At 42.2% G+C, this 26,992-nt stretch overlaps 1 protein-coding gene across 3 annotated transcripts in view; it reads right to left on the minus strand.

Moving 5' to 3' along the window:
- The window catches only part of LOC143354794 (neural cell adhesion molecule 2), a 472,552-nt gene extending 457,890 nt beyond the window's left edge, over window positions 1-14,662 (minus strand). For all 3 annotated transcript variants that reach the window (XM_076789122.1, XM_076789121.1, XM_076789120.1), the window contains exon 1: window positions 14,539-14,662. In XM_076789122.1, coding sequence (XP_076645237.1) covers window positions 14,539-14,641 — 103 coding nt within the window. In that variant the 5' untranslated portion in view covers window positions 14,642-14,662. The remainder of the gene's footprint in view (window positions 1-14,538) is intronic.
- Between the last annotated feature and the right edge of the window lie 12,330 nt (window positions 14,663-26,992).

Genomic DNA, 26,992 nt, shown 5'->3' on the forward strand with positions numbered 1-26,992 from the left:
TGGATAGCGTTGATTGTTGATAGAATTTTGTAAGAACTCTTTATCGGCACCGTTTAGTAAATATTCTTAGAAGATACAACTCGGGGTTACTACTGACTGCATCCCATTGATCTATTGCAAATTGATTTATGAAAGGCAGAGGTTTCTGAATTGTTCTAAGTATTGATCTCATCGACACAAGATTGTATTCAATGGAAATAATTAATCTTGTACAATAAAATGGAATTAAGTAATCTTGTACAATAAAATGGAATTAATTAATCATATACAATAAAATAAATAGCACTAGTAAAATGATATGGGGGAGGGGGGTTAATCAACCCCTAATTGTCGTAGTGGTTTCCAATATATTCAATCTTCTTCCAGACTTTCTTCAAACTGAAATTGTACATTACTAAACAGAACTATTAAAATCTTATAAAGCATCAATGGAATTTTTCTACAAGTGTAAAATTGTTCGACACAGATTCGCACATTAAAGCCACCCCTAATAGTTCCAACTATCCAATGTTTCAATTTTCTTTAGAAACATTTCAGACGATTCTATCCAGCGTATCAAAGAAGACAGCGTTATTAAAATTCGGCAGTAAACGCAAAATGGTTTAAAACAGGGACCAAAAGTAACAGTTATTCTAAGATTTCCAACGATAAAAATCATTGATAAAATCTAAATTTACGATAATCTACACAAAACATAAAGACAAAAATTCGCAGAACAAAACGATTAAAAAATATCGATTTTTATACCTTTTGGTTACAAATAACAGTTATTAGTGTCCGAGAGAAGTTCATTTTGATCACTCACAATAGTTATCGATCACTTATAAATGAAATGAAGAGAATTGAATTTCTCTCGACCACAACATTTGCCGGGAACAAAACAAATTTTCGATTACTTGTAATCCTGATTTGTAACCATTACGATATTAGTCGATGAAATACTTGTTATTCCATAACTTTTTTCTTTTCGGTTCTAACAGTTATGGTCCCTGGTTTAGAATAGTTACCAATAGGAATCGAGTTATTTTTCCCGGTCTGCTCGAGGTTCGCCGATCCCGTAGCGACTTTTCGTCGAAGGAGGATCCGTGTTCCGTTGGAATCAACGAACCGTGCCCTCGAGCACGACTACTTGCGCCATTCGAACGGGCTCTGAACCCCTCGACTGTAACTCTAGTCGGCCGACAATGACTTATACATCCAGCTGTATCCGATTGTGGTCAACGGGAAGACCGGGGCTGGCCGTTCACTCGGCCGAAAAATTTTACGATACGGAATTACACTTGGAAAACAGGCTGCCGGGAGGTCGGTGGGCGAGGTCGACCAAGAGGAAGACGTAGAAACGTCGTCGCAGACGGAGGAGCCGCGAAAGGGGCTGCGTTTTATGGCCCCGACGGTATACCCCGTTCAATTGCCCATTAATAGCGGCGCAAGTGAACGCGGTCCGTGATTGCGAACACGATAAAAATTCTCCCTCTGAACTCTCGGTGGGTTTTATGGGCCAAGTTCGGGGCTCGAAGAGCCCCCGACGAGAACGACGCGTTCCCTTTCCGCGAAACTTAACCCTCTGCGCAATTTTTCACTAAAAAAATCCTTCGATTCGACTCTGTCTTTGCACCGGTAGACTTTCCTCGAAACGTTCACCGGCAACTAGAGTTCATCTATTTATATGCTTTATTCGCGAAAACGGGGATTGGTGTGATATTTTTGATTGCTGCATGTTATGATATCTCCTTTAATTGGTGCTTGTTGTCTGTCTGTTTAGAAGGGAAATATTCTGGACTGGAAAAAATGTTTCGTTCGAGTGCGAAGGGTTAACACTAGAACTACCGAGCCCTGAACGAGACGGTTCCTTTACAATGACAACAGGATTGTTAGAGGTAGGACGTAGAATTATATGTAAATGTTTCAGACAAAATTGACTTTATACAGACATTCGCAAAACAACTCCACCACCCGCAAATCGGTAACCGTCAATAAAGCTTACGAAAAATCCTCCCAAAAATCGTTCGCAACCTCCCATTCCCCAACAACGCTCGAAACTACCCTCATTCCCCAGCAACTGCCCGACACTCCAGGTTCCACAAAACCGGAGAGACATTGAGGGTGGTCCAGTTCGACGTGCAGGGGCGTAGCATTGCTGGAAACTGGACGATTAATCACCGTGGTACGAAGCGACGCAGAAACGGGGGTTTGTTTACTCAGGCGACTGCGGCAGCTTTTTTGCGAGTTCTCAGGGTCGTGCGGGGAGGAGGGGTTGGTCGAGGATGGTGTCGGAAGAAGGAAGTTTCGTACAAGCCGAACGAAGTGTTTCGTCGCGGGGAAAATAAGTGCATCGCGACACGCCGCGCCGAGTCGTCGAGGTGGGTGCCAAGGGGTTGCGCCGCGCCGCTTGCCAAACGACTCAAGTTGCATGGGAATAACGAGTTTTTGCCCCGGGGCCCCAGCGGGCATCCCTGGCCCCTCCATTCGACTCCGAGGAGCTCCGCGGACACAGGAATTAATTCGATTAGGTTTCGCGCGACTCGCTTTCGCCATTCCGTTGAAATCCACAAACGCGGATCTCGTCTTCGAGATCGGGACGGGGATAGCGACGTCTTCACGACGCAGTCACGGTTTCTATTAGAGCGACAAGAGTGGGATATTAGAGCGGGATATTCGCGGACGTCGTTCCCGCCCTTTTCTTCTTTTTTTTTTTCTTTTTATCGCTTCTTCTTCTTCTTCTTCTTCTTCCTCTTCTTCGTGGTCGTCGACGTGTTCGTTCGCTCTTTCTCTCTCTCTTCTTTTTTTTTCCTCTCAGCCGACCTCCGGGCTGTTACCACTGCCGGATTAAAAGCACGTGGCCCTCTTTCTCCCTCTTTTGGCGTAATTAAAAGATTACGATCAAAAAGCTTCGCTCGTCTGACCCCGATGATCCCCACGCCGACGTGCCCCCCACCCCCCACCCCTAACTACGGTGACACTGTGCCCGTGGCACGTCGCGTTGAAGTAATTTGCAAGTTGGTCCACCGAATGACCACGTGGAGAGAGAAAATTTTGGTGCAGGGTTGGGCTTCGAGAAGAAGCTGTGGAGAATTAATTCTTTTATGGGGATGGCTGTTTTTTTTTTTGGCCTTTTGCGGTGAGTGGATGATTTTGTGAAGGTAGATCTTCGAGTTTTGTGTACTCTTCACACTGTGCTAACGTTATTTATCTTTACTGTATATATAAGGCACTACGTTGTTAACACTAAATCTATGGTTAAACTTCACCTGAGGAAACCTGAAATTTTTAACTTTTTTTTATGTAATCCTGTAGATCTTGGCGAGGAAATGCCGTAAATCCAAGTTTCAATCCTAGCAGATCACTAGTTCCAATGTTATACGTGTGCAGAAAAGATTTTCAACACGAGCAACTGCAAGAACAAGAAAATATTCAGGCAACGTCAAGAAATTCAAGTTCAGCTTCATGTGTGCGAATAAGAGTGACTATCAAATATCTTTTTTGACTTGTTGAATTTTTAAGGGACACTCTGAAAGCCCGATTTTAGAATGACTAATAAAATATAGTACAGTAACATTTTGGTTCGTCTTCATTTATCTGATCGGTATTTTATTAATAATATATTTTTATTGCTATATTCCATATATATTTACTTATTATATTCTCACCAAACCATAGGATTCCCAATTATAGAATTTCGATCATTACATTACTCCAAGTGTACCGAACTAACTAATTGTTGGAAATTTTAAGGGTCGAGGGTTGTTCGACTGGAATTTTCAGGGGATGGTTTGTTAAAACTTTTCACTTTAAAGGCATTAAATTGAAAAGAGAATTATTACTTCATTAAAAAATAAAATTGGAATATGCATCCTTAAGGAACGTTGTGGTACTAAAAAGTTCTAAATAATTTAATTTCTCATTAAATCTAGTGTTCTCAAGAAAAAAGGAAAAATTCTCCTCGTCAAGGCAGAGGATATCAGATGGAAGTTGGTCTTTTTAATAACTTTTTGAGAATTCAAACATTACTAAACTCGTTGAACTTAATAATACTTAACTGGTCGCAGGTTTCACCTGGAAACTTGTCATCGAGATACAAATGACTTGGGTTATGAGTATCCCTGTGCAGAAGTTCACAACTTCCACTATTAATAACAAGGCCTAACAATTTTTGCCTGTAATCCACCTTTATCAGAAAACAATTTATACAATGCAAATACCTTATGCAGTCCACGGTGTATAAATTTGTATAAAAATTGAAGATCTGAAGATCAAACTCGGAGACCTAAATGTCTACTTACAAACATTAATGCATACCTCCAGAAACAAAAGTATAATTTAATCACCCACTCCCCGAATAATACACTAGAATTACCAGAGCTCCACTAACAAGATCTTCTCGAAAACTATCAACAATTATCCTGCGAACTTCTAAGAAAATAATCTCTCAAACTCCTTCAGCTCTTCGACGCAACGAGCTCCCAGAGGATCATTGTCGAAAGGACATTATCGGTGGCATAATCACAGTGTGTCGAGGCCCGGGCAACGAGCCGTGGCAAGCTGAAAAAAAATTTCAGCGGATTGGGGAACGAAGTTAGGCCAATTATCGGGGCGGTCCACTGTGGTCGTGTTGCTGTAGCGGTTCGAGAATTCAATTTCGCAACCCAACTTTTCGTTATAAATATAATTAATACTTTCCGTGTACGTCCAGCAGCGTAAAAATTCCATAAAATGATAATAATTTATCGAGTGAAATAAAAATTTAGCAGTTAAGATGTACACTAAGAATATCCTTTCACCCTTTTACCAGCTGTAAAACCTAACTAAATTTGCTACACTCAACACATTGGTGGAAAAATTCATTTGCAAATAATTCCGTCCCCTATATTTGCGCAGCACTTGAACTGTTGAGGATGTTAAAAAAGCATCGTTAAAGAATAAAGGAAAAATAAATTCATGCGAGGGTTGCTGGAAATTACACAACAGTGTAATTGTTAGGAAATACGCAACAGTGAAGATTTTAGTGCAATTAATGAACACCGTCCTGCTGTTTCGAACTTATTAAAATTGTTAAAAGAGGAAACCCATTTTTATTGGATCCCTGATTCTCAAAATTGATCATGACAATTTTTTACACAAGGTACAACGGACCCGCAACAAATAGACTCAAGCAAAATTAAAAAATCGAGCGAGCACGTCAACAAATCCTCTTCGACGAACTGTACCCGTCCGTGGTACGCTAATTCTAAATGCGTCAAGCATAATAATCTTTAATCCGGCATCCAACTTCTTCCGCTTCTCTGGAACTTTCAAAACAGTCGCTTATTGACTCCGGAGCCTCAGAATTCCGCCTCGGGACTGAACAAAGGGGTCTCGGGGCGGGTAGTTTCTGTCGCGGACAAGGGTTGCACGGTCGTTGACATAATAATTCTCGCGGTCGATGCGATTAAGCAACGGCGACTGGCTAAATACGTGGGGCCGACGTCGATTCGACGCGTTATGCACGCTCGAGCGGACGATTAAGCGTCGCCTCTCCGCTCGGTGCCGTTGCTGCGAGCCTAGCCGAGTCGCGCGGAGTGTTTTATTTAATGTTGAAGGTGAAACGGAAGTAATTACGGTTCCTCGAAGCGTAAAGGAAGGTCCCGTTCGGCCGCGGGGAGGGTCGAGAGGGTGCGGTTACGAGGTTCAGCCCCCGAGAAACCGAGGGAGTCGAACAGCGGTACAGAGAAGGGAAACTGGTGCTTGATTGAGCAGGTGGTTAGACAACTTGACCGCGCGAACACAAACCGAAAGCATTTCGGTAATTAAAGGGTCGATTAAAATCGCATCAACCGACCTACTCCCCCCTCCTTACCGTCCCTTTCCAACGTTAATAATTAAGGAGCCGACGACGGCAGTCGTCGCGGTCGGGAAACGCAACACGCCTCGACGGCGCTCGATTTCACGCGACGATTAATCGCGTCGGCTCGAATATCACGATCCACTGAACGCTGACACGATCTTTCTCTTCTCCGGCTCTCGCCCTCCGTCGAGAAGTCTTCTGGTGTCCTCGGAAAATGCTGGGAAAATGCTTGCGCGAAAGAAAATGCGGCTTTGCTTCGGGACCGAGAAGATCTGTGACCGGGACGTTCAACTTTCCTTTTTAAACCTTCGAGAAATTTTTCATGTTTAAGAAATACATCCTTTAGAAAGCTTGAACTTCAGGAAGCCATAGAACAACGACAAATAATAATATAGCAGTATACAGTGATTTATATATGTCGCCAAGGCCTGGATGATAAACGTCGCGAAATTATCCCCACTGAGTATATCCCGTAAAGTATAACTCGAGAGGCCTCGGACGCCGAGTGTAACCATAACACGGCTCAGGAATGTATCCTGGACGATACATGACGCTGGCAAGACCCGTGTTGTGGACATATATCGAGAAGATTCACTGTACTTTGATTACGCATGTCATTGTGGTATACTGTTCAGTAAAAATGGCATAAATCGACAAGGAAAAATCGTGCACTAAATTTTTTGGACTCGTTGCAAAGCGGATACTTTAATCTATAAATTCACAGCATTTCGAGCCGCGATAAAAAAATGTTTAAGCTTCACAGAGATGTTCGAGACTGTACAATTTTCGACAGAAATCCACCTCTCACTTTTCCATCTGTTCCACAGTGGAAATGGGATTTTCATGAAGCAGAAACAATTGAGGGGAATAAAAATAGAAAGCTCGCTGTTTAAAACGGGCCCGGGTAGAACGCTGTCAGATTTCTTCCACAAAGTTACAATAGCTGGAATTTTTCTAGTAACGTGTAGCCACTTTTTGGATGTGTCAAATTAAAAGAAAACTTTACTTGCCGCGCCTGTTTTCCAGCGCAAAAGTGTCCTTAAAGAAGACAACTTAAGAGAGTTGAAAAAGTAGAAGCTTCGTTCTTCGCAAGGAGCCTAAGTGGATAGTACGATTTTTTATTTTTTTTTTTTTTTTGCCAAGTTGCAGCAACCTGGATTTCTTAGACTGTGTGGGTACGTTTAAATTTGTCGAATTAAACGAAAGAACTGCGTTTACTGTCGTGCGCGTCTCTTGGTACAGAAGGGTTGTAGACGAATGTAACTTCGAGGACATAAAAGTACAGACTTGGCCCTTTAAAATGAGCATAGAAAGATTGTTCTATGATTTTTTATCGCAAAGTTATAGCAACCTGAATTTTCATGAACTTCGTAGATACGTTAAAATTAATTAAATAAACCACTTTTGTTTTGGTGAGCGATTTTTGGAGTAAAACTATACTTAAAAAATTTAAATTAAGAGTATCGAAAGAAAATAATTCGATCTTTAAAACGGGCCTAAGTAGATCGTTCTGCGATTTTTTCCCGCGTAGTTACAACAGCTTGAATTTCATAAACCTCGTAGATACGTTCAAATTCGTCAAATTAATTAAATGAATCTTTGAGGAGAAATTTTTGCTGTAAAAGTGTACTTAAAAATTTCGCATTAAAACTGACAATAGCACGTAATTTCCTCTTTAAAATGAGCCTGGACAGGTCACTGTCCGATTTTGTTTTCAGAAAGTCACAACAGTCACAACTAGCCTGCACAATGCGCGTCTCTCAATACACAACAGTCGTTTTGAAAATCGTTTAGAAAATCTAAAACGATCTATAAGAACAATCTTCACTCTCCAAAACGGTGCTATCAAGATCCCCAACAAAGTTACACGAACCCAAGGAGAGCATTACTCCGAACATCCTAACCCATTCGAAGACCACTAAAATCAACGATGGTCCCCGGGATCTAATCACCGCTTTTATTATCCACGGCTCTAATCCCATATCTCTCACCTGAGCAAACTGAACGAGGACGAGCCCGTAAACGAGCACTTGAGCGATCATCGTTAAACAGGCTACGAGAAATTATTTATATTTCCGCTGCGCGCGCGTGTACCGAGGAAATTTGTAGGTCTATTACCGCGAAGCAATCGATGCCACGGGGTCTGGCATCGTGTGTGTGCGTGTGTGCGGATGCGTGTAGATCCTCCAGAAGAGAGGAGAGGAGAGGGTTGCTCCCTTGTTACGTGGATCCGCGCGCAAACGTTGGATTCGCAATCACGACTGATCGGCGCCGCAGGTTTATTAACGAGCGCGTTTCACGCGGTCTTAAGGGTCGCAGAGCGGATTGAATCGACTCGCGGTCATTTGCGGCTTGCGAATTTCCCGGATCAAAGGCGGTTTTGCGTGTCCCGTTGGGGGTAGAGGCCTCGATTCGCGGCTATAACATCATTTGCCAAACAATCGAGACCCCCCTCCCCTCTCCCCGCCCCGCCGCCGTTGCCGTCCTCTTTCTCGTGCCGGCCACCAGTGACCGGCACACACCCCGATTCCATGGGAAACAGAACGCCCACAGGCCTCGTTAGAACCGCAATGGGTAAACGAGTTAAAAACCCCCGGCATTTTCGCTCGCGAGCAACGAAATTACGCGGTCGGTATACTCTGCGGCTTTTGGCGCCAGCCGATTCAATTTGTGCATTAGCTGCAACGCGGCGCAATGGATCGTTCCCTTCTAAATAAACCGGAACAAAAAGAAATTAGAGCCAGCCAACGGACACGGCGACATCAGCAGGCCGCCCACCTGCGAGACCATCAATTCGGAGAAGCACAATTCGAAATGACTATGCTGGCGCGGAACCGTACAGTGAATATTCTCGAATTATGTCAACAACGCGGGTCTTGCCTGCGTCGTGTATCGTCCAGGCCTTGGCGACGTATATAGAGAAATCGCTGTATTCACGATGGTTGGCTGTCGATTTTTTAGCTGCCTCTGAACTCTGTTGCATTTCTTTCTTTGCTAGCTTTTTGTCATTCGGGCACTTTTTAATGTCTTTGAGCAGGTATTTTGTGGATACCTCGAAGACGATTTATTTGTATTCTCTCGAAGAATATTGGACACAAAATTGGTATATTGGTGTATGTCACAATATTGATCTTTCCTTTCTATAAAAATTTTAGGATGCTCCTGAAAGATAGACCAAAACGTCCACCGATATCTGATGTAGAAGTATTTTACAATTTCAAAAGAACGAAAAAGTTAGATTTAAAAAAGTACTCTAGTTAGAATGTTCCTTTAAAACGATTTTACATGAACTGAAAAATTAAAAAAGGCATGTGAGCTAATGGAAAAATAATTTTTACGTTATTATTAAGTGTAAGACTAAATTTATTTGAGGTCTCCTGTACCAAATCTCTGCGACAAGCAAAAGGCTTGGGGAAGTATTGTCACTTTTTATTTCACTCTGTAAATCTTTTCGATTTCGAAGTGGATAAAAAATGTAGCTGGTGGAAATTGCAGGTTTTTGCAGGTTGCGGCATGACGTGCCGTATAATATGCAGATCCAGTTAAAAGGATCCACTGTTTGGATATTCCGAATAGAAATACTTTCTTAAAATGAGTTCATTGAGGGAGCCGTGCAGTGTTCGGATCGGGAGATTTTTTGGCAACCAGCTGAAGAGCCCTGAGCTCCATTTGTATAGAATCGGGGTCGTATATTGTGTAGACTTTAAATGAAAGTTTTCGTAGATTGTTAGTCTAGGGCAGGGGATGATCCAGAAAATTATCGAGTACGAACGAAATAGAGTCTCGACGTTCTACTATTCCCTAAATTGGTTCTGAAATAGTTATGCTCCTTTTGTCGGTCACAATACACTGTACTATCCTGCGTTATGGTGTATCGTTTATAAAACCGATAAAACGCTTTCCAATTAACTTCCCCGAGAATTACGTCACAGAAACCGATTACCAATTTCGAAAGTGGATCGAAAACTATCGCGAATACGAGCTTCTTCGATTGAAGACTAAAGACGCAGGATACTTTGCTGGTACGTTCCGATCCTATTAGCGTATTCATTCACATCCTTTGACAGAGCGAAGCGAGACAGCATTGAATAAAAAATTGTAGCAAAATACACTAAACGATATACTAGATTCGCATTGAATGAAATTCAGATCGCAAGAATTGCAAACCGTCCGAGCAATAATTAATGAAACCAGTCTATACAAAACTTTCAAAAAATTATTCGAAGAAATTGAACAAAAGCCAAACAGACGGGCACATTACAATATTTACCCCAAAAATACCGAACAAAAATTCCGTTCAGCAGACGGGCAAAAAATGTTCACGGAAAATTAGAGTACTCTGTTCGGGCAACGATCGACGGAGAATAATTCCGGTAGCGTTCCGCGCGTTTAAATAAAATTGGCGGGCGAAATTGGAAATCGGTGTCAACCTGTGGCTCGGCGTGTTCCCCTCTCCGCCCCTGCGCAGGGTTCGAACAATTTCGTCGAACAAATAATCCGCCGAAAAATCAATTTCGCGAGCCGTCGCCGTATCGGTTAGTGCGCGCGGATCACGTGAAATCTAATTAATTATCGCGTGACGCGCGCCGTCCGTCCGCAATCATCGTTTCTCCTCCGGCGATTCCGCGCGCAATGCGTGCAATTATGCCAACTGGAACGGACGCCGGCGTCACAAAAGGCCTGAAAAAATTCGCGTGCGTCCCCGCAGAACTGCAAACGAACCAGCCTCTGCGGAATTCTTTCTGATCCGACTCCATCCCCTTCATTGTTTACCCCCTGCCGTGATTCTTCGATCGATTTCGCCCCTATTCGGACGATTATCGACGTCTGCGACGAATAATCGTTTCGCATAATTGATAAAACCTTGAAAGAAGCGAATTCCTCAAAGAATTAACCCTTAGCACTCGAATGGTGACTCTGAAGCACCACCAGAAATTGTTGTGGCATTATTTCAAAGAAATTAGAAAAAATATTACAAAATATTTGTTACATTACAATATTTGTATTTAATAGATTACTAAACATTCAAATACTATATGTAGAAATCGGATCAGTTTCGTTTGAATAAATTGAAAATATTGTAAGACGAAAGAAAAATTTAATTTTACATTGAAAATAGTGCCGAGTGCAAAGGGTTAATATTTTCTCGAACGTTCTGCAATTCTTGAAACGCGTGCACAATTTTTGTTTAACCTCTTAAATACAGCGATTTCTCCATATATGTCGGGGAGTGTAAACATAACAGAGCTCGGGTATGTCTACAGCACGATAACTGTCGCTGGCAAGACCCGTATTATTGACATATATCGAGAATTCTGTCTCCGAGGGACAGCGCACCTGACCGCAGATGGCACAAAGCCACTATAGTGGTTTATACCGTTCAAACTGGTGCTTTCCACGGAAACCACTATAGTGGTGTACAGAGAGGTTAATCTCGATGCGATTTCAATTTAATCCATTACGAACAATCTTGTACTGCTTTGTTATTTATTATGAGGCGAAAGTGAATAAGCAAAGCATGAGAACAGAAATGTTTGTTGAGCGATCTGATTATTGAGCAAACAAATTACAGTGATCTTCATGCAACAATTGTGAATAAACACTGATGCCGTATTAAACATTTATACGCAAAGATTTCTTGTTCCTTTCCGGAAAGACGGAAGGTGAAATGAATAAGCCAAGTACGAGAACCTGCGAGTAAATATTCGTTTGGAGCCAAGGTCGCCCACCCGGGAATATTTCAAATTTCGAGTCGCTCCGAACCATGGAATGAGCACGTTAGAGCCCAGACGTGCAAACTTCCTGCAAATAAACAGCGGAGTTAAGCATCTTGGGTCTCCAGGTCTGTTTAACTAACTTCCGCTAGCCGGCAACCTTGGACCGCCCGAATGCGCATTTCATAAATTCGCTCGGTTTCGAGCTTACATGCTAATAAAAACGTGCGAACGCAGGATTTCATTTCGGGACGCGTACGACACCTGGAGCAGCCGTAGATTATTTTAAAAATGTTCCACTCTCCGTCGAATTCCAGGCTGAAATAATTAGAAAGCACCGTCGCAGGCATTTATCATTTCGAAATAACACGTATACGCGAAAAGATTTTGCGCGCATAATTCACAGCTGCGCGTTGCTCTCGGCGTAATTCGAAACGATAAGCAACGATTACGTGTAAATTATGAACGGAACGTTACTCGGAGTAACGTTAAAGGTGGTGTAATCGTGCTGATAATTTCACTCGAAGCGAACAAGCAAAGTAGCCGGCGATTTACATTCCCTTGTAACTCCATCGATCCCGAGACGTATCGTGGACCTAACGCGACGCGTTCACGCGAAATCCTTGTTCATCTCGCTCGGATACGGAGGAACATAATTCAGAAAATTCTCGGCACACGCTCGGCGTACATTGTTCGTCCGAGATCGTAAATATAATCGCATGATTTTCATTTAAAAAGTTTCAACAGCCGGAGTCGTAATCGTTGAAGCTGGTATAGTACAAGATCCGTCGAACTTGGATTTTTAATAGCTGGGCAACAAATTCTGGGCAAATTTCTTGTACGACTGCGTGAAGGCTGAAATTGCACATAATTTGTGATGGAAAAATGAGATAGTGAAAATTCGTCGAGTGGATGCCCTCGAATTACATTCGTACGATACGTCTGACCGTGGCTAACCGATTCTACTTACGGTAAACGCGGCTACACTACGCTACAATACTACTGTAATTGATTGTTCAACTTTCTAGGAGGGATGAATTGTTAATCGTGACATTTTCTTAAAGTGTCTGTTGTTGTTCAATATTTTTAAATGTGTTATAATTTTAAAGAATATCTTATTAATAAGTTGTGAACTTTAAATTTATAAACCTGCACCGAATCTAATAAGGTTGAAAATTATGATGAGGATCTAATAATTTTTTTAGAATGGCAAAGTAGAAACGGTCGTCAGTGATCAGACACGCGAGACTACCGAACGGGTTCTCGATTAATTCAGCACACTGGTTCTCTGTAGAACGAAATTCCAGTTATTTTTGTACGCAGAATTAAACGTTCGCTACAAACAAATTTCATTTCCCAGCGGGATAAATCATTTTTCCATGAATTTATATCGATCAATTAATTCAACAGAAAAATCTGACAAATATCACCGGTCTACATTCGATCGCGTATTTTTATAAATGAAATTAAATTTGAACGAAAATATACGCTACAAAGAAAATGATGAAGTTGCTTCTTGAGATACATACATAGTGTATCCACTATGCGGCGGTTAATGAAGAACGTGCAACAAAGCAGCACGTAACGTATCATAAACTCGGCGTCAACCTCGTGTGCTTTTGGAATTACTAAGTGTCGGCTCGAGACACCGACAAAGAATCGCGTGTAACCGACAGTTCACGCGATGCTGGCGGTTCCGTGTAATATGTTCAACGAGGAGAAGAGGATTTATGTTCAACGAGCGGTCGAGTATCCCCTACCAATTTCCTGGGTGGCGGCTACCGGACCTACACCAAGCCCAAACGTCTTGATTCATCCGCAATATACATTTTCACGTAATTAACTCTTCCCACTGTCGTGCGGGACCGTAGCACTTTATTATTCGACAATATTTATTTGTCGTAGGTCTTGGACACTATGACTGTGTTATGTATGTACACTCAAAACTATTTTCTTCATTGCACATTTCTAGTTTTATTGTGATAGTTCAGTAGTTTAGATCTAACATTTCTAATGGTCAATTCAAGCCGACAATTTTTAATGAAATTCTATTATATTCTTAGTGGGTATGGACACTGTCTAATGACTCTATTGTCCTAATTCATTTTTGCAATAAAATTGTAGAAAGCTAAATATTCCATATAAAGATAATATTAGCTGAAATACAGAGTGTCTCGCCTAATTTGATGATGATTTCTCTCAGGTTATCTTTCTGCGTACAGTTGGCATACTTGTACTGAGTTATTTCGAGCCTAACCATAAACTAAAATCATTTCTATCTTTCCTGCATCACTGTACACCATCGTTTCAGAGAGCTAACGTTATCTTTCACAATCGAATAAATCTCGATGAATTTGTTAAACGTACTGATTAGAGTCACCGGAAGGAGAAGAATTTGTATCAATATTTACAATTTATCATATATTTACAGTCATTCGTCAAGGTTCAAGAACATTTCTTGAAACCCTAGGGAAATCATGTCATCGTTATTTCATTATTTACAAGTGCCCTACTTTTATGAATTTTTCATACTCAAGGTCCCGTGAAGGTCATAACCTTACAGGTCGTTGGATTCGTCTCGACCTCGGCTATCATATAGCGATAATAAAAATATATTGTTCCATTTAAAAAAAACTTCGATGACCTTGAAATATAACCTTATACCGTTATACTGAACCAACTAATGTTTTCCTCTGAAATTGTCTTCTATCATAAACAACAAACGAGATATTTTAGATGGTCGAGTTAGGTGAGACACCCTGTACATAAACAGAACCACAGCCAGATAATTTCTCTCATTTGTTGCAACCTTGAAGAAGCAATACAACAAATACAACACGGCTTGAATCCACGAAAAAATTTTAATTGTGGCCACGCAGGCCATCTCCCATCCCAATTCATCCACCTACATTCTGGATCAGTGCGCAGCCCGAGAAGGGAGTCCCAAGGTGTCCGGACACATGCCGAACCGTCGAAGAAAAAGAGTGGATTCGGTTCACTCACCTATTTCCTGGTTGGTGATCCTGGCTCTGCATCTGGATACAGCAAGGACGAGGATCAGCGACAGGATCGCGCGAACCGAGACAGACAGCTCTTCCCGCGACATCTCGACGGCCGGATGTCACGTCACGTCACGTCACGTCACTGGTAGTCACGTCAGCGAGTAGTCCTGACGCAACACCGTCGAGTCCCTTAGGGTGTCCTTTTCTGTTTCGGCGAGGGTGGCTGAGACCCTCTTTCTGCCGGTGCTCTTCTTTCTCCAGCGCAGACAGAGAGCTGTGGAGGAGGCTCTCTCTCTCTCTCTCTCTCTCCCTCTCTCTCTCTCCTCTTCTAGCCGGCTCGGGGCTTCTGATGCTCTCCTCCGGCTCTTTTCGCCGAGCTAACTCGCGCCGGCACGCTTCCTCTTTCTCTCCTCCTCTCCCTTCCTCTCTTTCGCACCGCCTGGTCCGTTCTCGCTCCCTCGAAACCACTTTCTGCGACTCGAACTCTCATCTGTCGATTGCTGGGGCTTTTCGCTCTCCCTCTAGCTAGCTGCCAACCTGTCAACGGTCGTCGACGCTCGCTCCCTCCCTTTCTCTCTCTCTCTCCCTCTCTCGCTGCTTCGTAGTTCCTCCTCTGGGTTGTTCCTTCTCGTTCTGAAGCCCGGGGCTCCAACAACCCTCTGGATTTCTCGAGCGAACCGCAGGGAAGCAACCCTTCGCTTGTTTTCTCGTGCTCCTTCACGCCGCGCCACCTTCGAACAGAAAATCGGCTCGGTCAGAGGATTCTGGATCCTGAATGCAACCCGGGGCAGCCTTTTTAGGGACCTCGGGGAAAATATTACAAAAGCCTCTCATCGATCCTCCAGCGCGTCTAGCACTGGACAATTTCGAAAGATTCAGGATCGATCAAGACTTTTGCCGAATTGTACCATCAAACTAGAATCACTGAACCTTGGTGACTATTTTAGTTGTAAGTTCTGCTGGGATAGTATTAAGTGGGGAGTTTTGATATATCGTTTTTTCAACATTCTTTTCGTGTTATATTTTCTTTCATTCGCAACCATATTCGCAAACAGACACATATGCCATCCACGAGTCACTCGCTTGTATATTCAGGACTTGAAGCGAGTACTTTAATAGAAGGGTCGGTATCGAGTCAGTGTTAAGCCAAAAGATTAAGCAACCACTTTAACACGTTCGCGACCAATGCCGCAGATACGTGACGTGCACAGTCTCGCAGTGTGCTTAAGAACAGTCAAGAATTAACAATTAATTTCACAAGAAAATAAGAATAATTTAGTACGAATTAATTTCATACACTTTGTTGTTTGAAGTCGTAGTACACAACAAAATATTCAGAGAATTCTTGACTGTATTAAAATTGAAAAGTAAAGAACTTAATAAAAATGTTTCACTGCATTTGATAAAACATTTTCAATTATCATAATAACGCCTTTTTAATTCTTCTTAATTGGCCCGATAAAAATATCTCTTTCTTTCTGAGATCATTCAGAGGGGTAGTTTCCGAGCCGGAGATCGGAAACCCGAGATCCAAAAATTGTCGCACAGCTCCACAAATCCCGGGGTAGCGCATAAAATAGAAAATCGGCATACTCGATGTATAAAGGCACCCTTGTACATCGAGAGGCCGTTATCACGAGCATGTAGCGATCGGGCATCGCGTTCTTCCGCGAAATATCGCGGCGGCACCGTCTGCGAGCGTTAACACATGAATTTCAGTCGATCGCGCCCACCATTCATGTTTCCCACTCTCTGTGGTCTTTCGTCGACGTCGCGTCGTTTCGCGCCCACCCCCCCCCCCGCCCCCCCCCCTCTCTCTCTCTCTCTCTCTCTCTCTCTCTCTGTGTCACTTTCTCCCTCTCCCTTCGACTCTTGTACTCTATACTGCCGATTCCCGTTGCCTCGTATTCACTTCCAACACCGGTTCCCCACGCCCATCGCTGCCGCTCGAAACTCTCCGGAAAGCTCTAAACCACCCCCTCGAACCCCCTCGAACCCCCTCAAACCCTCTACAACCCCCCCGATCGTACCCTGCTGACGTTATGCGGTCGTTGTAATCGCGTACCCGATTTTTCTGTCCAATCCTCGAGAGCCGAGTTTTTTCGAAAACGACGCTGCTCGACCAGACGTTCTCGAATTTAGGGACGCTTCTACTATTTTTCCACTTTTTTTCCTTTTTTTTTCTTTTTTGAAATGCGAGATTGCTATGTTTCGGAGCGAGAAACTTGGCGCTCAACGAGGAATTCTGTATCGGCTTAAGTGTTCACGAATAATTCTCTTGCACTCTATAGCACCACTTTTGAAGACCGAGTTTTGTACAGGTTTGTTTTTTTTTTTACGTGGTGAAACGTCGAAGTTAGTTTGTTATGGACCGAGAGAGAGATTTTTCCAATATTTATATAATATTTATGCTGTTGTAGAAAAACTCGTTGCAGAAAAATTGTTAGAGAAGTGCTACACTGAAATTCGATCATACAGTTCAATTGCATAGAAATCCATACAATTTCATAGGAATCCATACAATTTCATAGGAACCCATACACAATTATCAGTTTTCCCTCTATTGTTTCCTAATTTTAACAAACTCGCCAGTCAACCAGACATCATTACTAGTGTCTCACTATAACTGTTCTCAAAAACTATTTAACTAATTCGCTTCGATAAATCCGTCGTCCACCTCATTAACCTCTCGACAACGGAGCATGAGTGTATTCTGACCCAGAGTATTAAATCCCACATTTAACCGATCAATGTCTGACAAATAAATTGAACATGAAATAAAATTTTACATTATAAACAGCATCGATACTACTAAGAAATATAAGAAGCTGTGAACAATCAACACGAATTTCATAGTTGCGAAAAAGACCCACGAGAGATAAATAAATTCCTCGAACTCCAATGATCATTTATGAAACTCGTCGAGCTAATCAACGTTGCTAAACAAGCTGGGCACCCGTCCCAACAAAACGCAAAAATTTAGATTCCTTGAAGAAGAGGCTCCCGAAGTCGAACCTCAGTGGAGCCGTCTCATTTGCATGAGTCTCGCAATTATCTCGACAGTGTCGTCTACCAGGTCGCGGCAGATCAACGAAACAGATAAAACAATGACGTCGTCGTCGCGAACAGGATTCCCGAACAAAATGCCGGGGATTCTTCAGGGGGTGATCCGCCGTATCCGGAATCTCCGTAGGAGACGGCATAATGCCGGGAATGTAATCGACTAGGTAACCCGAGATTTCCATGTAAATGCAACGGGGGTGCACTTGCGTGCAGCTATTCCGTACCGGTCAGCTCGCAGCTCCCGAGGATCGTGTGGGGGCCTAACGATCCTCTCTTCACCGATCGCTATGCCGGTCATAAACGCGGCCCGTTCGCAATAAGAGCACCGCTCGACAATGGAGAAAGGTTTGCTGGTGGTGAGAAAGGACATTGGCGGGCCGATCGCTAGGAGATATGCACTTTATGCACTCGAAGTGCAACGTCAGTCTTTCATCCGTGGCAGGAAAAGCCCCGAGCCATCGTAAGCAGAACCCCTTTGGAGGCGCTTTATGAATATTCTTGGAATTTTAATGCGCTTTTTGACGATCCGCATTCACGCGGATCCTGGAGGGACGCCTCCCCGGCGCGGCGTCGTTTCATGGACGCTGGGCGTCGGTACGCTCCTTGGCACGCCACCACGCACGCAGGACGTGCCTCAAATTCGCCGGCACGTTCGCCGAATACAGATTAAAACGAATACAAATGACTGCCGGAACCAACCCCCGCCCAAACCCTCGATTCGTGAAACCCCCAACGGATTTTCCACCCACGCACAAGCCATCGTGTTTATGGAATACCTCGGGGAGGGTGGGTAAAAGTTGACCCATCTGGGTGCACGATTTTTTCGAGTTTTATTGTGGTATAGAAGTTGTTTGGTTCGTGGTGGTTTAGCGTGTACCATGGGGACGAATTGTCTTTGCGTTAAAAATTTTGTTTTATTTAGTTTTACATCGCATCAACTGAAAAATTTTTTTGTTCACCGAGTCGAGCAAGAATAGTGTTATTTATTCGAAATTATCGTGAACTTGGTTTCCTAATATAACAATATTGTACAGACTGTTTAAAGGACTAGAATAAGGCCTGTTTGAATGAATGAATTGAATGAATCGACTCTGCGTTGTTTGCGAGCGGAATTGAAAACGCGATTCAAAATTTATTTGTTGTGGGTGATGTGAATAGAGCTAGATACTATTGAACACGTTTCTACCGAAAGATATTCCCGGCGTATTGTTAGATTTATAGAATTGGTTTTTGTTTGTCCGTGATAGATTTGAATTGTTGCGCATGGTATAGAAAAGACAGAGACAGTGTTAAAAGACGGAGGAATTCAGATTGTCGCATCCCGACGCAGATGGCAGCGGATAGCGTCCTACTTAGCGTCATGGTTTCCTTGACAACCGATGCAGGGTTGAAGTAGCTCGATTTAGTCGCGAGGAAAGTTTGGACATCGTGGAACTACCTCGCAAATATTTCGTCACTCGACAACCCGTGTCGATTCTCGCATCAACTGCGACGATAAAATAAATTATCGCCAGAAAAGAAACGTTTCTATCGTCGGACAAAATCGTACGCGTTTCTGCAAATTGCAAGAGGACTCTTGAGAACATCGTAGAGCTGCGTACCCATTACAGAAATAATTATTTAAATAACAAAAAATGTTTAACATACCACGTTTCTTAAGACGGACAAAGAGTATGAAATAATTTTTTCTAGTACCATACAGATAGTCCTGAAAATTTGTGATTGTGAATTTTTAATAGCCACGAAAATACTTGTAAGATTTAAAACGAGAAACGTGGGGCGCATGCAATAGATAATTGATGCATGAATAGTTCACCTAGGTCACTAACAATTTTATTGTGCAATGCGAATGATACTACTCTCTACACTCCTTACCATTATCTGGCACCCCACGTTTTTCGTTTTCAATCTTACAAGTATTTTCACAAATTTAAATTTTGTAAATCACAAATTTTCAGGACTATCTGTACGGGGTTAGGAATCTGTATGGGGCTGAGAAAAATTATTTTATACTTCCTAGTCCGTCTTAAAAACGTGGTATATTAAATTATTTTTATTTGAATAATTATTTTCTACTTTCAGTCTTGTGTGTGTTGTCGTCCAGTTCTGAGCTATGTTTAATGTTTGAAGTCTAGCTCATCGGGAAGTTAGTTTAAAATCAATTAAAAAGTTTGACAGTCAAGAAAACGAGTCGATGAAAACGTGGTAAAATTGAAAACATCAAAACTATTTCGCCAAACAAACGTATCTACTTCTATTATATTAAAAATTACCCCTCCAATTTCACATTTCAGGATACCAAAAAATTGCCTCGGATTTGCCCCACAATTTACCACTTTCTACTACGAAATATTCCAAAGAAGTCAATTGAAAAACCACAACTAGCGACCGTCAGCCCTCAAGGACCAAAATCTTCCCGGAAAGGTGCAACAAAGGGCGCCGATTAATAAATGCAAATAAACGTGGGAACAGGAGACCCGTTTACCAATTTCACGTCCAAAAGAAAGGGAAGAGCAAACCCGAAAATAACCGGTGATTCGACTGGTCCAGGTATATAAAATCACCGACAAACGGACGGATCGGTGTCCTTCGCAAGAGAGCGCTTCGACGAGCGTCGAAATTGTTTTCTCGGCCGCGAGACCTCTTTCGAGAAAATTACCGGTTAACGAGTGACAAGTGTCTAATTTAGGTCCCCGGAGAGCGTGACTGCGACGGTTCTTGGTATCGTGTCGGTCAACCCGTGCAAATCTGCCATAGAGCTGAACAATCTCCACGAATTGATCAACGTATAATTAGACGAGAGCCAATCAATTCTTCTTCCACCTACCATATCAATACTCAAGATTCCATGGGTTTCGATTAATATTCGATACTCAAAATGAATAAGATTTATGTACTCGTATCGTAATCATTCTCTTCGTCATAGAAATTAAATTCAAAGAATTTTGAATGATAGTTTCCATCTTAGAAGAGTCGAAGCACGAGTCTTAACAAAATCATTTTCGACGTTCCATGCTGTATGAATTTAAAAAGCAAAAACAATGTAGCCAAAGACGCCATTAACGCTAAACCTACCACGGTCGGTCTAATTGACCTTTTCAAACTTCTGTGTACAATTTCGTACATACAACGCTATCACATCGCTAATTATCTTTACGACTTTTCATAAAGTATGTATACTACACTACAATTTGGTAAATCGAGCAGAGAGGGTCGCAGTATTTTTTACATAATTGACATTATATGAAAATAAATTTGTGTCGTCATGTTATGGAAGTTGTTCGTCTGCTAATTCGTTCACCAACAAACTGACTATTATCTACGTTTAATTAACCCCTTGCACTACGATTTATTTGACGGTTTCAGTGACTAGAACTTTTTCGTAATTCGTAATTTCCTAAAAATAAGGAGAAAATTTATATCTATTGTACGCCTATATTTTCTTCAATAGCTGTACATTAACAATGCCAAAGTAGAATTTAGGTAGGTGTAGTATTAAAAATATTTGTGATATAGAGAAACTACTGAAGATTGAGAGTATTCAAACAACAGATCAATAATAGAAACTTCTCAGATTGAGCTACTCGCATGTGAAGCATGTTGGGAACTTGGAGATTTCAGATACGACAAGTTCGGATAATGGAGGTGCTTACAACCATGCTCGAGAGAACGCGTGGCCGTTCGAACGCGTTTTATTGGTCCTGACGCGGCCGGGTTATCGAATATTCGGCGCAACGTGCTTGCCGTTCGTTCATTAATTGGACCCGTATTTAAAAGTGGCCGAATTATCTGTATGATTTCCCGCCTTGTTTAAACAACGACCCGTCTGTATGGACACGATCTCACTCGCCGATTGCTCCACGGGTTTATCTCGTTACGCGTAAACGCCACACACTATAAAACTTTCGATCGTTTCCTACGATCGCTAATTTCGAGAACTTCCAACAGCCGGATCTACGCGAGGAAAAATCTTTTCCTTTTTTTTTTCTACCGTCCGGTGGATCTCGAAGTATCGGTGAAATTTGCAGCGACAGGCGGGAAAGTTTGATGAATTTTTTAACGAGGTTCCTTCGCACAGCCACCGGGTCTGTTTAATTTCAATTTTGCCCGGCTTTTTCTCCTTTGCGAAAATTGGAATCTCTGACGCGAGATTTATAAATGGATCGGAGTGGCGAGATGGTATTTAATAAACGGATCGGGCTTTGGGAATTGTTCGGTTCGAAAGGCGCCACTGTGCAAAGAGGTAGATCGTTTTGATTTCGAGATAAAGTTGATCCTCAAAGTTACTTCATCGTACTTCCACTCGCAACCATGTTAATTGCCAATTCACCGTACGATGTTCGATAAAACAAAACGCAAGCAGTTACAATCTAAACTAACATTTAAAAGTTTAATCGATTACATAGTCATCGCTATTTTCTACGATCGCCTCTCGAAGTTCCTTTTTAACCGTTTGCCGACATGAACCATTTTTAACACGCATTTCAACGAGTCGTATCTATTCCCTCTGAAAAACGAAAATTAAAAAAAAGATGGAAATTTTAAACAAATGAAAAAAGTAGTAGTGGAAAAGTAGTAGTATTTGGTAAGAATTTGTTTGACATTTATCGAGAATTATCAGGATATACCGATTAACAGCAGACACACGTAAAAAAGTTTCAAGGTTACTTAAACTGGGGCACGAATATTTTTTAATCACCGATTTAAATATAAAACAGTAGCTTTTAGTGCTCTCTAGGTCTCAAGGTCCCAGAAAATAGGGCACCAATTTTTTAATGATCGACCAATATAAAACAGAAATTTTTAGTGCCTCCTAGGTCTGGAGGTCTTTAAAAATGGGGCGCGAATTTGTTTAATCGCCGACTAATCTAAAACAGTAACCTTCAGGTTAGATCCAGTATCAGGCGAGTACGAGTTTTAAGGTAGCCGACAGATCAGGATAATGGAGTGTCAACATCGTCGTCGTTTGAATGAGACTAACGGTGTTCGCCTAACGCCGCGGCGCGGCGACGGCCGGGAAAACTTTAATTACGGAATTATTCGTGGCGGGGGCCAGAAACACCTGCCTGAAACAAGGGGGCTTTTCTCGATTAGGGTGTCGTTAATGGAGTAAGGCTGGCGTGCCGGTTCGTTCGCACAATAAGGTGTCGATCAATCGGAAACAATCAGCGCGAATAATAACAGCGCGAGAGCGAAGAGAGCGTGTTCCATTCAGCGGCGCCCGGCGAATTGAATAAGGGAGAGAATGGCTGTAATTCACGTCGGTCTTTCTGACGTCGCTTCCGCTTTTCTGTCGCGCTTATTCATTTTTACAGCAGTTGCGTCCGATACCCGGGCGCAAAGATGTTCACGACCCAGTTTAAAAGAGTCGAGCGACGTCTCGATGTAATTATGATTTAGTCTCTTTCCGTTTCCATCCCCCACCCCCCTCTCTCTCTCTCTGTCTCATTTTTCTCTTTTGTTTTTCTCGCTCCTCATTTTTTTCTTCTCGCGCTTTCGCCAACGAGAGACACCAAGAATGGAAAAATGCCTCGCGTCGAGCACGAACAACCCGTTGTTGCTCGCACACGACACCGGTGCGCGCGTCGCGTCGCGTCGCGTCGCGTCGTATCGTTTATTATTCCGATGGTATTCTTTCGGTACATTATTATAAAAATGTGATTCGCGAGTTCTGAACTTCGCTTATTTTAATATTCCTGTTTCCACCTGGGGAGCAGCCTCGCGCTTTTCTGCCACCCGCGGGTGAGAATGAGAGAGACACCGAGGTCATCCACCTTGCACCAGCAGCGATGCGACACGCGTCATGCTGCAGATTTTTTTCGACGAAAATCGGAAAAATGATCCGACCGAACGAACAATGTTTTCGTGAAACGCGGTCCGGGAATGCCGAGGATTTTCTCGTGTCAATGCACCTTAAATTGTCCGAGCTATTTCGGATCTTTGAACGCTGGAATGCCTGCGTTGGATTATCAAGTTGGTAGACATGAACAATGTATCAATAAAATATGATCTTCAACAGTACAATTTCTTAGTTCGAGTGTTTGTCAAATTTTTAGTCAAACCCGATCACCCACAGAAAATTATCAACTCGGCGGACAATTAAGAAAACGATTCATTAGGTCTATTGCAAAATTTATGCGTAAAATGTGATCTTTAGATTGCATAATTTTTACGCATTTATAGCAAAAATAATTTTATTATTTGATTATTATTTTAGAATTGGCTAAGATTAAGCTAAGAATAAACTGTCACCTGCCTCCAGTCCCTTGCAATTAAAGCAGATAATTTTTAGTTTAGTTTTTTTTTTTTTGTTCAAATGCTTCTTAAATTGTGAGCAGTGTCTTCATAAAACGTGATCTTGAATATTAAGAACTGTTTATAAATTGTTTGTCGATTAATCTTGACAGATTTCTTCACAAATTCTGACTCAAAGAAAAATGTATTCCATGTTTTAGTAACTCCAGTTTCATCCAATTACCGAAAATAATAAGCATAATACTCTTTGCCGATATGCACGTTTTCGCTTGATTTGTAATATATTCACGTCGGTCGCGCGTTCATAAATAATTGAGCACGCGTGTTAGCGACCGTTCAATAAATTCGAGTCGATCGTATAAAATAAATTACATCGATAATGAAATAAACAAACGTTTATTTATTCTCCGTGTCGCGTCGAAAATATAAATCGAGTGGCTTGCGGATCTTGCGCATCTCTTTCATTCGAGTGTTTATTTCGTTTAAACGTGACTGTTCATAATTTATGTTTCTCCGCATTGCGACTAAAACATTTCAAATTTTTCACCGTGTGGGGACAAGCTGTTTCGTCTCGTAGCAATTATGTCAATTTGTGATTGACTAGAGAGACCGCGTCTAGTGATTACTGAAATTTACGATCGATGAAAAGTACTATTGCACTCGTGGTGTTTGGGTTACGAAGCTGCTAAAGCCAAGAACATTTGGGGTCTGAGTCTGTACGCCGAGCTTTAACACCATTCACGGCCAAGTTGTGCTGAATGGTTGGACTGAAACTATTAGTACCATCTGGGTAACAAAATCAGTTGGTACGTCTGGCGTTGCCATTGAGATATGCGTGAGCATGAAAGGTGGCACCATTAAGGTCCAACGCGAGTCTTTTGAATGCTAACCACTCCTGATTGCAACCTGTTCGCGAACATTCTTGGCTTTTCACGATGTTCCAAGCGAAAACTGTCCGAATAGCAAAATAAAAATTTGCTCCCTTTGTTGCACGCTCTATAGTTACGCAATCTTCGCCTTCGGTCTGCCGCACATTGTGCAATCGCTGTACTAACAGTCTACACGAGTTTAAACTTCAATAAAGACATATGAAAAGTTTCAGCTCACTTCTGACCTCTCGACGATCTAAATAGAAGAATTTATCTCCTACCGAGCTGTTTGTTCTCGTAAAATGATGACGGTAGATCTGTACAAATGTTTGCAAACTATTGGTTAAGTTTGAGCAGCATACCCTCAGAATGTCAACGAAAGATTATTATACATTGTCAGAGAGAGATTATCTTGCAAACAAAAGTATTCAGAAATGCTTTCTTATTTTCTCCAGTCGAGGATTAGATGAAATCACCGAAACAGAACGAGTGGGATTCATTGAAAAGGATTCCCCCGAGTGTGCCAGTACCATTGTTCTTATCAGTATTCAGCATTTAACTCCGCTGGCAATATCCTGTCGCTGACAATAGCGCGGTGCATACGCATTTTCTTAGATTAGCGTGTGCCGCGAGATCAAATGCACAGAATGATTCACCCGGCTTGATGACTTCAAATGACTCGTACGCCAATCTTTGCTCGAGAGCTTTCCAACCGGGAGTTCATCAATTTCAATGCCTTCAATCATTCTTTTCTTTCGATAGAAGAAACTGCAACACTGTATTATAATAAAAATGTAACTGATGAATCTACGTTTGTATAATAATCGTTATACGATCTAGATATGAAAATGCAGCATGGAAATTATCTTACACGATCCCGGAGGATCCTATTCATGCCGGAGCTAGTCACCTGTCCAATCCCTAAGCCAATCCGAGCCAAATGACAATAGCAGAACAAGCATTATCCGCGTGATAAAGCCATTGGCAGCGTCAGATGCGGTCATCGATACCTATTCGCCTAATCTCGTTGCATCACTGGTAGGATCGAAGATTCCACACGCTGCGATCATCTAGCCTAAGGACCCACTGACGTCCCTGGCACACCTAGCTGCCACTTACTGCCATGATCGACTCTATATGACCCACTATGGCCGGATCTATTATACCATTTTCGGCTTCTGTTCGACACGGTCGGTCGTGACCAAATCAACTATTTGTTAACTCAGATCATTCACAAAATTGCCATCAAATGACGAGGACTCTAGAATATTCCACGATATAAAATCGAATCAAATTCTACAGCTAATAAAATAAAATTTTCTTCGTTAACTGTCTACTCGTCACTAGACTGCGGATTTTATGCTCACATCGGAAAAATAAAATAAAAGAAATTTAAGATGAATTTAATATCACGGATACATAATCCACAACAAGTTAAAATTATTAACCCTTTGCACTCGAAGCTATTTCCACTCCAAAACGAAACATTTCTTGCGACCTAGAATATTTCCCTTCTATATATATATTTGTTTCATGTTACACATACGAAAATGGTGGAATTTACTCGTACAATTCTGAAATGTTTAGTAATTTACTAAATACAAACAAATTTGATAATGTGAAAAACATTTTGAACAATGATATAGCAATTTTTAGTGACGCCTAATATTCGAGTGCTAGGGGTTAAGCGAAGAAGTCAACTTTGATTGAGCTCCCTTTTCATGTAATTGATGCAGACAATTTTTGCTTTGCATAACGATCCGCAGCCTGTTCATCGCGCGCATAGCAATTCCACTCGTCGAAGCAGCCGAAACCACAGCTAAAGCGAACAGCATAACTTAGCGGATTGTTCCATCTGCGCTTTCTGCTCGACGAAGCCTCTAACTATCCCCGGTCTCGTCATCGATACCCGTCCGAGTCGGGGCACGTCCTCTCGCAAAGCAAACGGATCCGCTGGTACCCGAAGAGGACGTGCGACCCGACCCAGCCATTAAATTCTGTCGCCGTGGAAAGAGAAAGTCACCTTATCGATCCCCGCAACGATATGATGAATCTACCGCCTCGCGCCTCTCTCTCTCTCTCTCTCTCTCTCTCTCTCTTCCTCTATCTCAACCGAAAGAATAAAACCACCCTAAAACCACCCTCTCCCTCGCGCCTCGTCAACGGAAAAACCGACGGCCCGGCGGCTCTAGCAAAGATTAACGATGCCGAAGATGAAAACCGTCTTTGCGATCATCAGACTGAAACTAGATAAAATGCGAAACATAA

Source organism: Halictus rubicundus, chromosome 6 (genome assembly GCF_050948215.1).
Source record: "Halictus rubicundus isolate RS-2024b chromosome 6, iyHalRubi1_principal, whole genome shotgun sequence".
NCBI lineage: Eukaryota > Metazoa > Arthropoda > Insecta > Hymenoptera > Halictidae > Halictus > Halictus rubicundus.